The sequence below is a fragment of the Rana temporaria genome, chromosome 2 (assembly GCF_905171775.1).
Source record: "Rana temporaria chromosome 2, aRanTem1.1, whole genome shotgun sequence".
NCBI classification, from domain to species: domain Eukaryota; kingdom Metazoa; phylum Chordata; class Amphibia; order Anura; family Ranidae; genus Rana; species Rana temporaria.
In genome coordinates, this window is record NC_053490.1 from 520,531,081 (window position 1) to 520,552,965 (window position 21,885).

At 48.9% G+C, this 21,885-nt stretch overlaps 1 protein-coding gene across 1 annotated transcript in view; it reads left to right on the plus strand.

Moving 5' to 3' along the window:
- LOC120928013 (nectin-1-like) overlaps positions 1–21,885 on the plus strand; it is a 53,457-nt gene that overhangs the window by 5,232 nt on the left and 26,340 nt on the right. Inside the window, exon 2 of the mRNA XM_040339072.1 lies at positions 8,849–8,957. Coding sequence (XP_040195006.1) covers positions 8,849–8,957 — 109 coding nt within the window. The remainder of the gene's footprint in view (positions 1–8,848; positions 8,958–21,885) is intronic.

Sequence of the window (21,885 nt, forward strand, 5' to 3'; positions counted from 1 at the left end):
ATTATTTTACTTGACGTAACATTATCTTTCACAATATAAAACAAATTGGGCAAACTTTACTGTTATAAAAAAGTAATATTCAGCGCCAAACAACAAAAATTAAAATTGTAAAAATAAAATAAAAGCTGCTCCTCAAAAAACAATCTTAATTGTGATAAATGAAAAAACGTGTAGAGGGCGCTCAAACCACTCAGTGATAATAAATGGTTAATGAATGAGAAATAGATTAATTTAAACTATATCTAAATACATATATAATTAAAATAATACTAAATTCCAAAAGTGTGTCTGTGTCCAAAGGAATCTGTAAAAAAAGTCCCAATAAGTGTTCAGTCAATGCATCACATGTGAATGAAAAAGAAAAAACAAATCTTCTTTCTTGAGTGTTCTTTATGTGCAAAAAGGAAAGCCGTCACCGCAAAAAGGAAAGCAGGCACAATCCTGCATATGTCTAGCTGACTATTGTTTAACTATAATAGTCCATTTATTCTGGTAAGCACATTTGTTTGCTTTAACACCAATTAGAGGGTGATTAAGAAGATTGGATTTGTTGGTGACGGCTTTCCTTTTTGCACATAAAGAACACTCAAGAAAGAAGATTTGTTTTTTCTTTTTCTTTTTCATTCACATGTGATGCATTGACTGAACACTTATTGGGACTTTTTTTACAGATTCCTTTGGACACAGACACACTTTTGGAATTTAGTATTATTTTAATTATATATGTATTTAGATATAGTTTAAATTAAAATTGTAATTGTAATTGTAAAATTGAATTTCTTCCAAAAAAAGTGCGCTTATAAGGCCCCGTACACACGTCCGAGAAACTCGACGGGCAAAACACATCGTTTTGCTCGTCGAGTTCCTTGTGAAGCCGCCGAGGATCTCGCCGAGCCAAGTTTCCCCATTGACTAACGAGGAAATAGAGAACATGTTCTCTATTTGGCTCGACGAGTTACTCGTCGGTTTCCTCGGCCAAAAGTGTACACATGACCGGGTTTCTCGGCAGAATCCAGCTCCGATCGATTTTCTGACTGAATTCTGCCGAGAAACTCGGTCGTGTGTACGGGGCCTAAGACCGCTGCGCAAATACGGTGTGACAAAAAGTAGTGCAATGACCGCCATTTTATTCTCTAGGGTGTTAGAAAAAAATATATATAATGTTTGGGGGTTTTAAGTAATTTTCTAGCAAAAAAAATGTTTTAATCTAGTAAACACCAAATCTGAAAAACAGGCAAGGTCCTTAAGTGGTTAATTGGTATTGGCCCATCCCCCAGTCCCTTGTGTCCTCCACAGATGAGAAATATGCAGAGCTCTTGGAGAAAACATTGGTCTGGAACAGATACATTGATGACTCGTTCCTGGTATGGACCGGGACAGGGAAAAACTATTGTTGTTCGTTCAGATGTTGGATGAGAATGATCTTAATCTGAAATTTACGCTACAATTTCATAATGACCGGATCCCCTTTCTGGATCTGGTCATTATCAAACAAATGTACGGCACCTTAAGTACCAATCTATACCGTAAACCTACAATACTTTGTTATATGCAACCAGCTCTCACCCTAGACCATTGGTACGTAGCATTCCCCTTGCGCAATATCTGCGCCTTCGCAGGAATTGCACGTTAAAGAGTAAGGGTGCAACGGATCAAAAAACTTACGGTTCGGATAGTTTCTCGGATCAGAGTCACGGATTGGATAATTTTTCAGATCAGCAAAAAAAAAAATCGTAACGTGGCTCAAGCACTTTCAGAATGTGTTTAAAGCCCTCGTTTTGCACAACCAAATTTGGCCTTATGTCTGCACCTATAAACACACCAATAGCGTTGGTTCGGTTCGGTCTTTTTGCCGAGTTCTAGTCTGGCCTTCTGGCTGGCTGGTGTAAGTGCTATCTCTGTCAGCGATCCGGTTGGAGGAGCTGGTAATGCCCTGGGATGAGACGGGGCAGGACCATGCAAATCCGCTGGGTTGAAAGCCTATGGTGCATGTGCCCCTGGAGTGGCAGTCCAGGGGTATCTGAGAATCACTGTGTGTGAGGGACACTGATTTAAAGATACCACGGTCACTGCACCAGATACCTGGTCATTGTTGAACACAGTGGGCTAGATTCAGGTTGCTGCGCCCCTTCTTACGGCGGCGCAGCGTATCGTATTTACGCTGCGCCGCCGTAAGTTTGAGAGCCAAGTGCTGTATTCACAAAGCACTTGCCTCCTAACTTACGGCAGGGTAGCGTAAATGGGGCCGGCGTAAGCGCGCGTCATTCAAATGATGTTGAGGGGGGCTTTCGCGAACGACTTACGCAAACGACGTAATAAATTCAAATTTCGAAGCGGGAACGACATCCATCCTTAACATTGGTTGCGCCACCTAATAGCAGGAGCAACCTTATGCCGAAAAATCCTGACGTAAATAAATTGCGCCGGCCGTACGTACGTTTGTGAATCGGCGTATCTAGGTAATTTGCATATTCTATGCCGAAAACAACGGAAGCAAACGACGTAATAAATTCAAATTTCGAAGCGGGAACGACATCCATCCTTAACATTGGTTGCGCCACCTAATAGCAGGAGCAACCTTATGCCGAAAAATCCTAACGTAAACGACGTAAATAAATTGCGCCGGCCGTACGTACGTTTGTGAATCGGCGTATCTAGGTAATTTGCATATTCTATGCCGAAAACAACGGAAGCGCCCCTAGCGGCCAAAGTAATATTGCACACAATTATACGCTGCCGCATTCAAGTTACGTCGGCGGAGGAAGCCTATTTTTTTAGCGTATCTGCCTTTGAGAATCGGCGTAACGATACGCCGGCGCAGATTTGAAATTCTGGAGATACGCCGCCGTAAAAGCTACCTGAATCTAGCCCAATGACCTTTTCTTTCAATCTCCTCTTCACTATCCCTTTCCCCCACTTTCTTTTACTTAAGCCTATGTTTGTCACGTTTTTGTCTTATTTTTGTTTGTGCACGTTTTGTTCACTGTGTGACTATTAGGGTGCCGGTCCTCGGGCCAGCCCTGAACGTCTTGGGAGAGGGTGGACATGGTCTTCTGGCTTAGTCTGCCTGCTCTCATGGGGTCTCCCTTCGGGGGAGCCCCACCTAGTACTGGGAGGGTTCTGTTTCGGCAGTCCCTCCGAGGAAGTTGGGTCCGTGTCGGCTTCGGTTGCTTGGACCACAGTACCTCAGTCCCCGTCTGGAGCCTAACGCCCCGGAGGATCAGGGTTTTGGGTCCCTTCTTCACAGCAGGACCACTTGACGTTGCACCCGTCTGCACGTTTTTGTGAACACTCTTTATGTGTGTGCACATTTTTTCTGCACCGGGTAGAGTTTTTTGGGAATAGAGCACCTGAATGCTACCACTAGGGTTGCCACCTTTTCTCCAGGCCAAACCCGAACACTTAGGCCCCGTACAGACGACCGAACATGTCTGCTGAAACTGGTCCGCGGACCAGTTTCAGCATACATGTTCGGTCGTGTGTAGGCCCAAGCGGGCAGGATTCCAGCAAACATTTGCCCTTTTCCCAGCGGGCAAATATTTCCGGGGCTTGTTTTAAAACAGCCCGCTGGAATCCTGTCCCCTCGGACATGTTCGGTCGTCTGTACAGACCTACCGTACATGTCCGAGCGCCCGCCATCCCTCGCATGCGTCGAATGACTTCGACGCATGCGTGGACGCGGCGACGTCGCGGACACGCCCCGCGTATTGTTTACGCGCGGATTTCTGTATGATGGTGAGTACAGCCACCATACAGAAATCCCCGGGCAGACATGTACGGTGAAAACGGTCCGACGGACCGGTTTCATCGTACATGTTTGCTCGTCTGTACCCTGCATAAAGCGACGCACAGGATTTTATCCTGTATTTTACACTATAGCAGGGCTCAAAATTTCAAGTCCTCAAGCCCTCAAGTCCAGGCCTCAAGAGTTACTCGCCACCAGTTGCCCCACCTAATACATACACTGCCCTGCGCCTAATTGCACCTATAAACACGCCCTCGTAGATTATCTCATGGAATGACAATGTTTTATGCAGAATCAAGTTACAAAATTAAATATTACCAACAACAACTTTAACAAAATGGGACAGGGCACTGGGGGCAGACCAGAGGGACAAGGCACTGGGGGCAGACCAGAGGGACAAGGCACTGGGGGCAGACCAGAGGGACAGGGCACTGGGGGCAGACCAGAGGGACAGGGCACTGGGGGCAGACCAGAGGGACAGGGCACTGGGGGCAGACCAGAGGGACAGGGCACTGGGGGCAGACCAGAGGGACAGGGCACTGGGGGCAGACCAGAGGGACAGGGCACTAGAACTGGATCTCTTCCCCATTCTCTTGCTGTCTCCTCTGCAACTTCCATCCATCCTCTCTCTCTCTCTCTCTCATTCATCTCATCATCAAGAGCCTGTGTGTGCGGCTCCATGCTTGCATGTCCCCACTTCCCCCTTTTATTCAGGCTGGCAGAGAGGAGAGGAGGTGCAGCACAGCGGGAGGGAGTACAATCCAGCGCTGAGATCCACACAACTGCACAGCCATTGACACCATAGCACAGCGCACACTGACAGCGCACAGCACACATTGAGACCAGTCTGTTCACAGTGCTCAGGCTAAACTGTTGGACACTTACATAGAGCACAAGGAGAAGAAAACTGCACAAACTAGAAGGCTGCCGCTCTCATGTCAGGGCAACTTTCAGTGAGCGCTGCACTGGAGTGGTAATTTTTGCAATCCTCCACCTCACTCATTACTTTCTGCTCTCCAGCTACATTGGTCGGGGCCCGGGGGAGGGGGGCAGGCTCAGAGAGGTCATACTGTTAGGTCCCATGGCTTAATGAGAATTGTAAGGAGAGCACCTGTGTACTGCTCTGCCTATGCGCGGCTCACCAGACTACTTTTCCCCAGCATGCACCTTTCCTCTTCGTCCGCCAATCTCATCGGGACTCTAAGTGTAGGCACAGATTGGAGGGAGATTGGTCATGCAGCCCTGTCATCACTCGCCCCCAGCTTAAATCCACTCGCCAAATGCTAGTAGGTGAGTGGGAATTTTGAGGGCTGCACTATAGGATTGTAAAAGAACTGGGCCACCTTTGGGAGCCCCAAGGAGAGTTGTAATGTGGCGCATACAGTGGGCCACAGTGAAGAGTGGGTGTGGCCAAATTGTGTTAACAGTGGACGGTATTGTTAAAGAAAACAAAAGCGTTCTTGTGTTCATAAAATAATCTTTCTTTGCTGTGCCGCAAGTGTCTCAAAGGCCTGTATAAACCTTGGCATTAATCATTCTCATTAAAAAGAAAAAAAAACCTCTTCTAGTACATATGATTTTGTGTACGTTGAAAATAATCAGAGAGCTAACAATTTATTTGAGCCGACCTTAGTTAACCACTTCCTGCCCGGCATAGCAGAATGACGGCCGGGCGGTGGTTCTGTTATCCTGATTGGGCATCATATGACGTCCAGCAGGAGAACATGCCGGCGCGCAAGGAGCCTCTGACAGAGGTTTCTTACCAAGTGATCAGCTTTGACCAATCAGCTGTGACGGTAAATGGCTTTCCTTGGTTTGCGCTGACAGGGAGAGCCGATCGGCGGCTTTCCCTGTCAGGGGGTGGAGTGCTGCACATTGATTATCAGCACAGCCCCCTCAGATGTGCCACCACAGCTGCCAAAAAGGTTCCCATCAGCTGCCAGTCAGTGCCCCATCAGAAACAGCTGTAGATGCCTATCAGTGCCCAGAGTGCCAATCAGTACCGCCTGTCAGCGCTCATCAATGCCAACTCATCAATGAAGGAGAAAACAATTTTTATAACCAAAATGATTAAAAACATATTTTTTTCAAAAATGTAGGTCTTTTTTAGTTTAGCAAAAAATAAAACCCCCAGAGGTGATCAAATACCACCAAAAGAGTATGAGTATTATGAGAAGCCTCACACAGTACTGTCAGGATTTACACAGATGCGATGCAGTGCGTTGTAAGCGTGCTTGCGCTGCATGGAGTGGTTGACTGCAGAAATACACCGGCACTACCTCACATAGCTGTCATATGACTTGTGATCTTCTATGGAGAACTTGTGAAGCGCTACCCCCGCAGGAGCCGCTGGATAGATTTGGGATCTACTCTCACTAATTTATTCACCCCCTTTAAATGACTCGAACCCGCCCTTGACACACAAGGCAAATGCAATAATATTGTGTCCCCTACCTGACCGGGGCCACAATAACACATATGAGATATGCAATAACAATACAATAATGTCGTTACCTTTCTTTGACTTGCGGCACTCCAGAGTAAATACACCTCACACAGTAAATATAGTAAAACCAAGAGGGGTAACTTTACTTGGCATGTAACAAACGGGGAAGGAGGGGTTGAACAACAGGTTCATTTGTATATAACATTTGTATAGAACCGACTCTGCAGGCGTCCCTGCAGTAGTCAATGAGACAAGCTTAAAATGCTAACACAAATGAGTCTATGGATAACTATAGGTAGTCTATGCTCACAAGCTCCCCCTAGTGGGCAGTTCTGCAGTACTGCTAGTGCAGAAAAACCTTGGCCAGGCCTGGCTCAAATAACTTCAGAATGTCTCTTAAAGATGAAGGGCCAGATCCTCGTAGCGCAAACCTCTGCCTGAACTTGACCATTCTCACGTATTACCTCTGATTTACCTTGATTCCTCTGTATCTGACCCGGCTTGTCTCACTCTGAACGTTGATTCAGCCTCCACGTAACTGCATCCACGGTACCCAGCACCAGCAACCTACCTGTATCCACAAGTGCCTGCATCCACAGCCACCAACGGCAGCTCCACTACTGCTGCTGGCTGCTTCAAGTGTCCTCCTGCTATGGAGAACATCACAGGCACTCCACTGTTCTCTCACGGCCGCTGTTGCAAACTCAGTGGCCCTTGATAGGCACTGATGGGAATTGATGGGTGGCATTGATGGGCAGCAGTGGTGAGCGCATTGATGGGCTGCAGTGATTGCCAGCACTGACTTGCATCACTATTGGCCAATGATTGCTGGTACTTGTGGGCACTGAAAGCTGGCCTTTGTGGGCACTGAAAGCTGGCACTGGAGGGCACTGATTGCTGGCAGGGGTGGGCAATCATTGTTGGCACTGGTTGGTACTTAATTGTAATCAGGGCACAGATGATCCGTGCCCTGATTACATACCTAGCTGTCCCCTGTGAGGAGATGCCGCTGATCGGTTCTCCTCGCCTCACACTCTGTCAGTGTGAGGTGAGGAGAGCCGACTACCGGCATCTCTGTGTTTACATGTGATCGACTGTGATTGGCACATCTCTTTACACAGATCGGGGTCGCGCCGTGTCCTGACAACACGGTGCGGACGCCGCACTGCGCACCCCCGGGGTCGCGCGTGAGTGATCATTCTGGGCGAACATCATATGACGTCCAACCAGAACGAGCGCCTCACCGCCCAGCCGCCATTTGACGGTGGGCGGGCGGCAAGCAATTAAAGCTGACGTTTGGTCTGTTATATTTTGCCTTCCCTGGTTCCTCCCTTCCCTCCACATCAACATACAAAGAAGGGCACTGATTTCAGTAAAGCCCCCAGTGCCCATTAGTGATGCCAGTCAGTGCTGCCTTTTAGTGCCCATCAGTGCTGCCCATCAGTGCCACATATGAGTGCCCATCAGCACCGCCCATCAGTACCCATCAGTGCGGCATATTAGTGCCTCCTCATCAGTGCCACCTAATCAGTGCCTGTAACGGTCACCACCGTTTACGACCTTCCATCCCATCCATGACAGCTCATCTGACACACAGACAAACCAGCGGGCCTCCCAGTTCCCAGAATAACGAGACTTGCTCCGTGTTCTCTGGTTTCTTCTCAGCTTATATACAGTACAAGGCATGGAAGTATTCAAAGGGACAATGAAATCTCCACCCCCCTAATCACACACTAAGGCTAATTACTAAACATTCCTTCATTAACAGCATAACAAAACACCATCACACAATGATCTCCTTCCATTCCACATCCCCAGACAGACGCTCTGTCTCCGACAAGTACATTCCACACATAAACAGTATTTAACATACATAATTAGAGGTCTGGGAGCAGACCTGGATTAACACCTTTACATAAGGACAATGAAATGTCTTCCAGGCCCTGACTCAATTAGCATGTCACTAGTCAGGGCTAATCATAGAAATGAGTCATAGAATATTGTTTGCAGACATTATTGACTGGTTGGGTCACAATTAACCCACATCTTGCAGTATCTCAAAATCCTGCAATACTAACTATTATTAATGTCCCATCTCATGTAATACATGAATTATGATTCACTTGCCACCCCATGCCCAAAGGGCACAGGGTGGACTCAGACCAAAGAGTTATCAGGAGTTATCAGGACACAGGAGTATCCCCCATCCTCACAAAGTCTCTGGGTGTCACAGGTCATCCTGTTACAGTGCCCATAAGTGCCACCTCATCAGTGCCTATCAGTGAAGAAGAAAAATTACTTATTTATAAAATGTATTGACAGAAACTTTTTTTTAAAAATAAAATCTGTCGTTTCTTTTTATTTTTTGGTCAAAAAATTTAAACCCAGCAGTGATTAAATACCACCAATAGAAAGCTTTATTTGTGTGAAGAAAATGATAAAAATGTAGTTTGGGCACAGTGTTGTATGACTGCGCAATTGTCATTCAAAGTGCAACAGCGCTGAAAGCTGGAAAATTGGCCTGAGCAGGAAGGGGGTGAAAGTGCCCGGTATTGAAGTGGTTAAAGTCATTATAGGTGGCGATTGAATATGTTTCATTGCTTGCATTTATCAGCCTCCATGTGACATCTCTAAGACCCTTCATCTTTATCTTCTAGATGCGCCTGACTCCGTGCAAGTGGAGGTGAGGACATTAGACAATGGGGCTGTTCAGTTTATCTGTGTAGAAGACTCCAGTCCACCAGCCACCAACTTCACATGGAAAAGGTGGGAAACCAACTATTAGCATAATAATTTTCTATCCCCAAATGCTTTGATGCAATAATATTATTATACAGGAGGATTTATATAGTGCCAGCCATTTTTGCGCAGCGATTTACAAGATAAGAGGGCTGGCTCATAAAAGCTTACAATTCATTAGGGCGGGGCAAGTGATACTAAGGGTTATAACTGAATTGTGTGTCCCTGAGTTTGGGTGTGACTGGGACGAAGTTTGGACGCGGGTGTGTCAGAATTTGGGCGTGTCTGTGCCAAAGTTTGGGCGTGGGCATGGTTGGGGTGGAATTTGGGTGTGGATGGGGTGGAGTTTGGGCTTGGTTGAGGCGGAGTTTGGATGCAAGTGGGGCAGAGCTTCGGTGTGATTGTACCGAAGTTTGAGCGTGGGTGTGACAAAGCGTCGGTATGGTTGGGGCGGAGCTTGGGTATGGTCTGGGCGAAGTTTGGGTGTGGTTGTTCCTAAGTTTGGGTGTGGGTTGGACGGAGTTTGGGCATGGTTGGCTTGAAGTTTGGGTGCGGTTGGGGTGGGACGAAGCTTGGGTATGGTTGGGGCGGAGCTTGGGCATGGTCGGGGCGGAGTTGGGTGCGAACGAGACTGGGCTTGGGTGTGGCTGGGCGGAGTTCTGGCATGGCTGGGGCGGAGTTTGGGTGCGGTTGGGGGCGGAGTCTGGGTGCGGGTGGGGCAGAGCTTGGGTGTGGTTGGGATAGAGTTTGGGTATGGTCAGGGCGGAGCTTGGGTCTGGCTGGGTGAAGCTTGGGTGTGGGTGGGCGGAGTTTGGGCACGGCTGGGGCGGAGTTTGGGCGTGGTAGGGGAAGAGCTTGGGTATGCTTGAGGTGAAGCTTGGGTATGGTCGGGACGAAGTGTGGGTGTGGCTGGGCGGAGTTTGGGCATGGCCAAGACGGGGCTTGGGTGTGGTTGAACGCAGACTGCACACGATTGGGGCGAAGTTTGGGTGTGGTTGGTCGGAGTTTGGGTGTGGTTGGGCGGAGCTTGTATGTGGTTGTGCCGAAGTTCGGGCGTGGATGGGCGGAGTTTGGGTGTGGTTATGGGAGAGTGTGGGTGGGGTAGAGCTTGGATGTGGTTGGACAGAGTTTGGGCATGGTTGGCGTGGAGATTGGGTACGGCTGGGGCGGAGTTTGGGTGTGGTTAGGTGGAGCTTGGGTGTGATTGTGTCGACGTTTGGGCGTGGTTGTGTCAGAGTTTGGTCGTGGGTGGGGCGGAGCTTGGTTATGGTTGGGGCGGAGTTTGGGTGTGGTTGGGGCAGAGTTTGTGAGGATTTTGGTGGGGCCTTTTATAAATAATAAATGCGTGGGAATGACATCAACGCAGCCCGGCCAAGGCAAGTGTCCAAAGGCACAGAACCCAGAAGGAAGACCGGGTGAATATGGAAGCGCCCGGGCCCCGCCAGATTCATCACAGCACAGCACTGGAGGGCTCAGTCTGAAAATTGAAGTGTACACTAATGTGCTAATATGCTGTGCATACTTGTACGTTGTGGCATAACCTACCCCAGGGCCTCTAAAAAGTAGTAATGTCAGCAAAGTTTACTACTGTTTTAATATCATAGGATCCCAGGAGCCTCTCATGGGGCCCCCTAGTGACCTAGTGGGCGGTGGCCCTTGGGCAGTGCCTAAGTGCATAGTTGCCAACATTTAAAAAATATTTTCAGGGACACTTTTTTTATACAAGTGCTATATTTAGAGTAGCTGAGATCCCCGATTTTCCTCTATACATCATAGTAGTAATCACAAAATTAAATGAGTACTAATAATGGGGCAGTACAAATATGAGAACTGAGATTTCCTTTAGTTGAACTAACAAACGTTTGTCCATTCTAGAGCTGGTAACATTGAGGATATTCAGTATAATTTTAAAGAACTGTTTTTGTGGGTAAGCGACATAGGCGAGGAGTATGGACGGTATATAAGTGGGAAGTATGTGCAGGTGAGGGCGAGGAATGTGGAGGGTCTAACAGTGGGCATTATGTACAGGAGAGGAGTGAAAAGGGTATGGCAAAAGGCACTATGTACAGGAGAGGAGTGTGAAGGGTATAACAGTGGGTAGTATGTACAGGAGAGGAGTGTGGAGGGGATGACAGTGAGCAGTATGTACAGAAGAGAAGTGTGGAGGGTACGACAGTGGGCAGTATGTACAGGAGAGAAGTGTATGACAGCAGGCACTATGTACAGGAGAGGAGTGTGAAGGGTATGACAGTGGGCAGTATGTACAGGAGGAGTGTGGGGGTATGACAGAGGGTAGTATGTACCAGAGAGAAGTGTAGAGGGTATGATGGGGCAGTATGTACAGGAGAGGAGTGTGAAGCGTATGACAGTGGGCAGTATGTACAGGAGAGGAATGTGGAGGGTATGACAGTGGGCACTATGTATAGGAGAGGAGTGTGGAGGGTATGACAATGAGCAGTATGTACAGGAGAGGAGTGTGGAGGGTGCAACAGTGTGCACTATGTACAGAAGAGAAGTGTATGACAGCAGGCACTATGTTAAGAAGAGGAGTGTGGAGGGTATGATAGTGGGCGCTCTGTATAGGAGAGGAGTGTGAAGGGTATGACAGTGGGCACTATGTACAGGAGAGGAGTGTGTAGGGTATGACAGTGGGCACTATGTATTGGAGAGAAGTGTGGAGAGTATGACAGTGGGCACTATGTACAGGAGAGGAGTGTGGAGAGTATGACAGTGAGCACTATGTACAGGAGTGGAAGGATATTTAGGGACTGCATAGTGGTTAAGCAAGTCATACATGGATTGAAATTACGCCAATTATGCAGAGACCAGCCATAGTCGATCTATGTATGGGCTAGCTGGTTTTACACAAGTCAATCTATTAATCAACTTGAGTACAACCAGCCTGTTAGGTTTTTCCCAAAACAATCAGTGCTGCCAGCCATAGTTAGCAAGCAACACTGATCATTGTACGCACTGGCAGAACACAATAACACTGCAGGAGTGATTCCCCCATCCACAGATCAGCAGGTGAGAGGGTGTGTGGGGACAGGCTGGGGAGAGATACTAGTTAGTGGCTGGGAAGGCCCTGGCTAGTATCAGAGCCAGATACACACAGGTTACATACGCCATGATCGTTAGAGCGAGAACAATGGGCCAAATTCTCAAAAAGTCTGCCTAACTTAAATTTCAGCAGTTAAGTTACACTGACTTAAAATTTCTACCTAAGTGCCCGATCGTCAAAGCACTTACCTAGAAATTTCAGGCCGTGTAACTTAAGTGCCGCCGTCGTAAGGCGGTCCTCCTCTCCTGAGGGCGTTTAAAATTTAAATGAGGCGCGCTCCAGCGCCGGCCGTACTGCGCATGCGTGTGACGTCATTTTCCCGACGTGCAGCGCGCGAACGTAATTAACGCCGGGCGGCTTTGAGAATTTCGACGGGACACTAAAGTTGCGACGGGTGAAAAAAAAAAGACGCGCCGGGAAAACAAATAATTATAAAAAAAAATGACAGCGTCGCTCAGCATGCATTCCTGAGAGGGAGAACTCCATGCCAATTTTCAAAGAAAAAACCGGCATGGGTTCCCCCCCCCAGGAGCATACCAGGCCCTTAGGTCTGGTATGGGTTGTAAGGAGACCCCCCCACGCCGAAAAATTGACGTAGGGGGTCCCCCTACAATCCATACCAGACCCGTATCCAAAGCACGCTACCCGGCCGGTCAGGAAGGGAGTGGGGACGAGCGAGCGCCCCCCCCCTCCTGAGCCGTGCCAGGCCGCATGCCCTCAACATGGGGGGGTTGGGTGCTCTGGGGCAGGGGGGCGCACTGCGGGCCCCCCCACCCCAGAGCACCCTGTCCCCATGTTGATGAGGACAGGACCTCTTCCCGACAACCCTTGCCGTTGGTTGTCGGGGTCTGCGGGCGGGGGCTTATCGGAATCTGGGAGTCCCCTTTAATAAGGGGGCCCCCAGATACCGGCCCCCCACCCTAAGTGAATGGATATGGGGTACATCGTACCCCTATCCATTCACCTGGAGGCAAAAAGTAAAAGTTAGTAAACACACAACAAAAGGCTTTTTAAAATAATTTATTATTCTGCTCCGGATGCCCCCCCTGTCTTCTTTATTAGCTCTATTTCCAGGGGGGGCTTCTTCTTCCGCTCTCCGGGGGTCTTCCACTCTCCGGGGGTCTTCTTCCACTCTCCGGGGGGGGGGTTTCTTCTTCCGCTCTCCGGGGGGGGGCTTCTCCGCTCTCCGGGGGGCTTCTTCCATCTTCTCCCCTCTTCCGCTGTTGACTCGGCGAACCCCGGTTCTTCTCCAGATGTCCGGTGCCTTCTTCTTCAGCGCTGGCTGCCTGCTATGTTTGTGTGTTAGCTCAATTAGTAACAGGCAGCCGGCGCGGTCTTCTGTGACGTCAGGGTCTTCTGTTCTTCTCCCCTCTTCCGATGTTGACTCGTGGCCTGTTGTCGCTGTAATGATGGAAGCGCGCCTTGCATCCCATTTATATAGGCATCACCGTCCCATCATGCTCCGGCAGGTACCCACGTGGTGGGTGCAAGTGGGTAGGCACCCACCACGTGGGTACCTACCGGAGCATGATGGGACGGTGATGCCTGTATAAATGGGATGCAAGGCACGCTTCCATCATTACAGCGACAACAGGCGACGAGTCAACATCGGAAGAGGGGAGAAGAACAGAAGACCCTGACGTCACAGAAGACCGCGCCGGCTGCCTGTTACTAATTGAGCTAACACACAAACATAGCAGGCAGCCAGCGCTGAAGAAGAAGGCACCGGACAGCTGGAGAAGAACCGGGGTTCGCCGAGTCAACAGCGGAAGAGGGGAGAAGATGGAAGAAGCCCCCCGGAGAGCGGAGAGCCCCCCCCCCCCGGAGAGCGGAAGAAGAAACCCCCCCCCGGAGAGTGGAAGAAGACCCCCGGAGAGCGGAGAAGCCCCCCCCCGGAGAGCGGAAGAAGAAACCTCCCCCGGAGAGTGGAAGAAGACCCCCGGAGAGTGGAAGACCCCCGGAGAGCGGAAGAAGAAGCCCCCCCTGGAAATAGAGCTAATAAAGAAGACAGGGGGGGCATCCGGAGCAGAATAATAAATTATTTTAAAAAGCCTTGTGTTGTGTGTTTACTAACTTTTACTTTTTGCCTCCAGGTGAATGGATAGGGGTACGATGTACCCCATATCCATTCACTTAGGGTGGGGGGCCGGTATCTGGGGGCCCCCTTATTAAAGGGGACTCCCAGATTCCGATAAGCCCCCGCCCGCAGACCCCGACAACCAACGGCAAGGGTTGTCTGGAAGAGGTCCTGTCCTCATCAACATGGGGACAGGGTGCTCTGGGGTGGGGGGGCCCGCAGTGCGCCCCCCTGCCCCAGAGCACCCAACCCCCCCATGTTGAGGGCATGCGGCCTGGCACGGCTCAGGAGGGGGGGGGGCGCTCGCTCGTCCCCACTCCCTTCCTGACCGGCCGGGTAGCGTGCTTTGGATACGGGTCTGGTATTGATTGTAGGGGGACCCCCTACGTAAATTTTTCGGCGTGGGGGGGTCTCCTTACAACCCATACCAGACCTAAGGGCCTGGTATGCTCCTGGGGGGGAACCCATGCCGGTTTTGAATTTTAAAATTGCCGTGGAGTTCTCCCTCGGGAATGCATACCAAATGCCGTCGCTGGAATGGGCCTTTACAATGTGTGACTAACTTTCCACATTGTGGGCCAGATTCACAAAGAGATACGACGGTGTATCTACAGATACACCATCGTATCTCTGATTTTTACTGGTCCTATCTATGCACCTGATTCATAGAACCAGTTACGCATAGATAGGGCTGAGATCCGACAGTGTCACACTGTGTTACACTGTCGGATCTTTTTTTGGATTTAAAAATGGCGCCGGGGGCATTCCCGCTGATTTACACTGAATAATATGTAAATCAGCGAGATACGCGAAATTCACGAACGTACGCGGACCCGACGCTGTGTTCTTACGTCGTTTCCGTAGCGCGATACCCGTCGTATACTTACCCCTGCTAAAAGCAGGGGTAAGTATTGTTAAGTATGGCCGTCGTTCCCGCGTCGAATTTGAAATTTCCTACGTCGTTTGCGTACGCCGATTCACGAACACGCGCGTCGCAAGTCCCGCTCACCTCGCAACCACTGACGTCCTATTGACGTCAGTGGGAGCAATGCACGCCGGGAAATTCCCCGGACGGCGCATGCGTATTTAAATCGGCGCGGGAGCGCGCCTGATTTAAATAGTACACTCCCCCAGCCGCGGAATTAGAATTCCGCCGGGGGAGTTAGGATCCGCCGTCGCAAGTTTGGAGGTAAGTGTGTTGTGAATTTGACACTTTCCTCACAAACTTGCGAGGGCGGATCTTAAAACACATAGGTTACACGGATCTAAAGATCCGCTAACCTTTGTGAATCTGGCCCTGTAAAACCAGCCCTAGTTTTGCGCAGGCAAATTCGGAACTTAGGCAGAAATCACAGTGATGAAATGCTTTGAAAATCTGCTTAAGTCCTCATTTGCATACGCAAAGCTGCATTTCAATGAGAAATGCCCCCAGTGGCGGATGCGGTACTGCATCCTAAAATCTGACCGTGTAAGTGTCTTACACATGTCAGATTTTCTGCCTAACTTTGGAAAAAGCCTTTTGAGAATCGTTTCCAAAGTTAGGCACAGGGATACGCAGGCTGAACAGCAGTTAAGTCTGCGTATCTCTTTTGAGAATCAGGCCCAATAATTCTAGTACTTGACCTCCTCTGTAACTCTAAACATGTAACCTAAAAAAATTTTAAAGCATCGCTTAGGATACCAAAAAAAAATCGTGCTAACTTTAGTGTTTTTTTTAATGAATGAAACAGTTTATTTCCAAAAAAACACGTTTGAAAAATTGCTGCGCAAATACTGTGCTAGAGCTGCACAATTAATCGTTAAAAAATCGTGATCTCAATTCAACCCCCCCCAACGATCTCCAATGCAGAGTTTGCCGATTCTTTCATATAACAAGTGGAAAGACTTTCAGCTATCAAAAGAAAATATCTGGGCAGTCTGCCAAGTTTTTAACAGGAAACATTGGGCCAAATTCTCAAAAAGTCTGCGTAACTTAAATTTCAGCAGTTAAGTTACACTGACTTAAAATTTCTACCTAAGTGCCTGATCGTCAAAGCACTTAGGTAGAAATTACACGCTGTGTAACTTAAGTGCCGCCGTCGTAAGGCGGTCCTCCTCTCCTGGGGGAGTTTAAAATTTAAATGAGGCGCGCTCCCGCGCCGGCCGTACTGTGCATGCGTGTGACGTAATTTTCCCGACGTGCAGCGCGCGAACGTAATTAACGCCGGGCGGCTTTGAGAATTTCGACGGGACACTAAAGTTGCGACGGGTGAAAAAAAAACACGCGCCGGGAAAACAAATAATTATAAAAAAAAATGTCAGCGTCGCTCAGCATGCATTCCTGAGAGGGAGAACTCCATGCCAATTTTCAAAGAAAAAAACGGCATGGGTTCCCCCCCCAGGAGCATACCAGGCCCTTAGGTCTGGTATAGGTTGTAAGGAGACCCCCCCACACCGAAAAATTGACGTAGGGGGTCCCCCTACAATCCATACCAGACCCGTATCCAAAGCACGCTACCCGGCCGGTCAGGAATGGGAGTGGGGACGAGCGAGCGCCCCCCCCCTCCTGAGCCGTGCCAGGCCGCATGCCCTCAACATGGGGGGGTTGGGTGCTCTGGGGCAGGGGGGCGCACTGCGGGCCCCCCCACCCCAGAGCACCCTGTCCCCATGTTGTTGAGGACAGGACCTCTTCCCGACAACCCTTGCCATTGGTTGTCGGGGTATGCGGGCGGGGGCTTATCGGAATCTGGGAGTCCCCTTTAATAAGGGGGCCCCCAGATACCGGCCCCCCACCCTAAGTGAATGGATATGGGGTACATCGTACCCCTATCCATTCACCTGTAGGCAAAAAGTAAAAGTTAATAAACACACAACACAAGGCTTTTTAAAATAATTTATTATTCTGCTCCGGATGCCCCCCCTGTCTTCGTTATTAGCTCAATTACCAGGGGGGGCTTCTTCTTCCACTCTCCGGGGGTCTTCTCCGCTCTCCGGGGGGGGGGGTTTCTTCTTCCGCTCTCCGGGGGGGGCTTCTCCGGACTCCGGGGGGCTTCTTCCATCTTCTCCCCTCTTCCGCTGTTGACTCGGCGAACCCCGGTTCTTCTGCAGCTCTCCGGTGCCTTCTTCTTCAGCGCTGGCTGCCTGCTATGTTTGTGTGTTAGCTCGATTTCAAACAGGCAGCCGGCGCGGTCTTCTGTGACGCCAGGGTCTTCTGGTCTTCTGTTCTTCCGATGTTGCCTCGTCGCCTGTTGTCGCTGTAATGATGGAAGCGCGCCTTGCATCACATTTATATAGGCATCACCGTCCCATCATGCTCCGGTAGGTACCCACGTGGTGGGTGCCTACCCACGTGCACCCACCACGTGGGTACCTGCCGGAGCATGATGGGACGGTGATGCCTATATAAATGTGATGCAAGGCGCGCTTCCATCATTACAGCGACAACAGGCGACGAGGCAACATCGGAAGAACAGAAGACCAGAAGACCCTGGCGTCACAGAAGACCGCGCCGGCTGCCTGTTTGAAATCGAGCTAACACACAAACATAGCAGGCAGCCAGCGCTGAAGAAGAAGGCACCGGAGAGCTGCAGAAGAACCGGGGTTCGCCAAGTCAACAGCGGAAGAGGGGAGAAGATGGAAGAAGCCCCCCGGAGTCCGGAGAAGCCCCCCCCGGAGAGCGGAAGAAGAAACCCCCCCCCCGGAGAGCGGAGAAGACCCCCGGAGAGTGGAAGAAGAAGCCCCCCCTGGTAATTGAGCTAATAACGAAGACGGGGGGGCATCCGGAGCAGAATAATAAATTATTTTAAAAAGCCTTGTGTTGTGTGTTTACTACATTTTACTTTTTGCCTCCAGGTGAATGGATAGGGGTACGATGTACCCCATATCCATTCACTTAGGGTGGGGGGCCGGTATCTGGGGGCCCCCTTATTAAAGGGGACTCCCAGATTCCGATAAGCCCCCGCCCGCATACCCCGACAACCAATGGCAAGGGTTGTCGGGAAGAGGTCCTGTCCTCATCAACATGGGGACAGGGTGCTCTGGGGTGGGGGGGCCCGCAGTGCGCCCCCCTGCCCCAGAGCACCCAACCCCCCCATGTTGAGGGCATGCGGCCTGGCACGGCTCAGGAGGGGGGGGACGCTCGCTCGTCCCCACTCCCATTCCTGACCGGCCGGGTAGCGTGCTTTGGATACGGGTCTGGTATGGATTGTAGGGGGACCCCCTACGTCAATTTTTCGGCGTGGGGGGGTCTCCTTACAACCCATACCAGACCTAAGGGCCTGGTATGCTCCTGGGGGGGAACCCATGGCGGTTTTGAATTTTAAAATTGCCGTGGAGTTCTCCCTCAGGAATGCATACCAAATGCCGTCGCTGGAATGGGCCTTTACAAGGTTTGGCTAACTTTCCACATTATAAAACCAGCCCTAGTTTTGCGCCGGCAAATTCGGAACTTAGGCAGAAATCAAAGTGCTGAAATGCTTTGAAAATCTGCTTAAGTCCTCATTTGCATACGCAAAGCTGCATTTCAATGAGAAATGCCCCCAGTGGCGGATGCGGTACTGCATCCTAAAATCTGACCGTGTAAGTGTCTTACACATGTCAGATTTTCTGCCTAACTTTGGAAAAAGCCTTTTGAGAATCGTTTCCAAAGTTAGGCACAGGGATACGCAGGCTGAACAGCAGTTAAGTCTGCGTATCTCTTTTGAGAATCAGGCCCAATAATTCTAGTACTTGACCTCCTCTGTAACTCTAAACATGTAACCTAAAAAAAATTTAAAGCATCGCTTAGGATACCAAAAAAAAATCGTGCTAACTTTAGTGTTTTTTTTAATGAATGAAACAGTTTATTTCCAAAAAAACACGTTTATAAAATTGCTGCGCAAATACTGTGCTAGAGCTGCACAATTAATCGTTAAAAAATCGTGATCTCAATTCAACCCCCCCGACGATCTCCAATGCAGAGTTTGCCGATTCTTTCATATAACAAGTGGAAAGACTTTCAGCTATCAAAAGAAAATATCTGGGCAGTCTGCCAAGTTTTTAACAGGAAACATTGTAACTAATGCTTCCTTCTTAGATCAAAGGGATAAACTTCTGTGTGTAAAGAACAAAATCCCCCAAGTTTGTAAACAACATGAAACATTGTAACCAACTATCTTCTTAGATCAAACTTCTGTGTGTAAATGCAGGAAAAACATTTTTTTTTTCAAATATAAATTTTTATTTATTTTCTTACAAAACATACAAGACATACATACATACAAAAAAAAAATTACAATTACAATACGGTACTGTCCACCAGAAGGGGTGATGTAAGAATCACGTGCATTCTTATCCCTGAACGGACCAGGTATTCTCCAGTGTACAAAACATAACCTGAGACAATATCGGCCCTATATCACAAGGCTACCCAGATAACCTCCTCCCCCTACGATGGCCTGTGCTACAAAAAACATCAGGCAGTTTGCGCTACTAACTCGTGACTGTCTAAAATTCAATTGCCCTGTCCAGGTCTCACCTGTCATTAGCTAGAAAGAGAAAGAGAGCGCTAGCAGGGGAGCAACGGGGATAGAGTAAACAGAGGCCAAGGGGGAGGGGGGTAGGGTAAGATAAATAAAAATAGAATGAAGAAGAAAGATGAGGAACGAAAAGGGAAAAAAGAGAGGGGGGGGCCAGAAGGGGGGAAAGAAGGGGCGACCCGGGGTTGGGATTAGGTTCCCCGCCGTCACGGACAGCGGGGCCATTTCTCCTGATCAAGTTATGAAGCAAGCATTTCCGACCCTTCATCTGAATAGATATACATATTCCAGAGCCTCCACGCCTGAGAATGCCTCTCCTGCTTGTTTTGAGCCGTGAGGACCAGGTCCTCCAACCGCTTGATATCTTCCACCCTCCGCAACCACATACCCACCGAAGGGGGCGACCTCTTTTTCCACTTGAGAGGAATGCAGGACTTAGCCGCATTCAGTAGATGTCGTACAATTGACTTCTTGTAAGTCCTCTCTGGGATTGGAGTGTCATGGAGCAGGAAGAAGGCCGGGTCGTTCACTATTACGTGGTCTGTGAATTTCTGAGTGATCTCACCGACCATTGACCAGAAGTGCTGCAATCTGGGACAGGACCAAAAGATGTAAAGGAACGTTTCTACCTCCGCTAGACATCTCCAGCATAAATTGGTGGACGTGGGGAAAAATCTGTGTAAGACCTGAGGGGTATAATACCACCTGGTCAGGATCTTATAGTTAAGCTCCTGAATTTTTGTACAGATCAACGTTTTAAGGGAAAAGCGAATTATCTTCTGTCTTTGGATATCAGTAAAGGAGCACTGCAGTTCGGTTTCCCATTTCTGCAGAAAGGGCAAGTCGGGCTGTGTCGGGGGGGAGTTAAGCAGCTCATACGTTTTGGACAGCACCTGTGGCATTGTCCCCTCATCCCTGCAATACTCCTCGAAGGACGTTAGCTCCCGCTGATAGTGCGCTGGATTCGCAATAGAGTGTAGGAAGTGGTGTAGGCGAATAAATGCAGGAAATTTAACCACTTAAAGTCCAACAATTGTTTCTTAAGTTAAAAAGCAATATTATTTGCTAGAAAATTACTTGGAACCGCCAAACATTATATATATTTTAGCAGAGAATATAGGGAATAAAATGGCTATTGCTGCAATATTTTCTGTCACACTGCATTTGCCCATTTCAATGAATAATAAAAACTATAAAAACAAAACAGTAAAGTTAGCCCATTTTTTTATTTTTTGTTTTAATGTGAAAGATGATGTTACCCTGCAAGAAACGTGAGAGAATCGTGATCTATCTTCTAAGCAGAAAAATTGCAATTATCATTTTAGCCAGAATCGTGCAGCTCTACACCGTGCAACATAAAAAGTGCAAAGACCACCATAGAGTCATTTTCTAGCAAAAAACAAATGATGATTTTTACATGTAGTAGAGAAGTGTCAGAATTGGCCTGGGTGGCAAGGGGTTTAATTACCATGAGTAATATACAAATAATTATTATAAGCACTGTGGGCCAGATTCACAGAAGAGATACGACGGCGTATCTCTGATACGCCGTCGTATCTCTCAGAGTATCTATGCGACTGATTCATAGAATCAGTTCCGCATAGATAGCCCTAAGATCTGACAGGTGTAATTGACTTACACCGTCGGATCTTAGGATGCAGTACCTCGGCCGCCGCTGGGTGGAGTTTGCGTCGTATTCCAGCGTTGGGTATGCTAATGAGCATTTACCGCGATCCACGACGGTTTTCGCGTTCGTTACGTCGTCGCTAGTAATTTTTTTCCGTCGCAAATTTACACCTGCTTTAACATGGCTTAACATTAGTCGAGCCATGTTAAAGTATGGCCGTCGTTCCCGGGTTGAATTTCAATTTTTTTTTGTTTTGGCGTAAGACGTCCGGGAATACGAATGGACGCTACGCACGTCGCCGTTCTAAAAAATGACGTCACATCGCGCAAAGCACGGCGGGAATTTCTAAACTGAGCATGCGCAGTACGTCCGGCGCGGGAGACCGCCTAATTTAAATGGTACACGCCCCATTTGAATTGGGCGGGCCTGCGCCGGACGTGTTTACGATACACCGCCGCAAGTTTACAGGTAAGTGCTTTGTGGATCAGGCACTTACACTGAAAACTTGCGGCGGTGTAACGTAAACGGGTTACGTTGCTCCGCCGCAATTGTACGAGAATCTGGCCCTGTGATCCTATCAGTTTGCTGTAGTGTGTCAGCTTGTATTTATATTGGCCGCTCTGAATGTAGCTTCTGACAGGCTGTGCAAGCAGGCCTGTATCTCCGGAACCATAAATGATAGCCGTCCCATATTT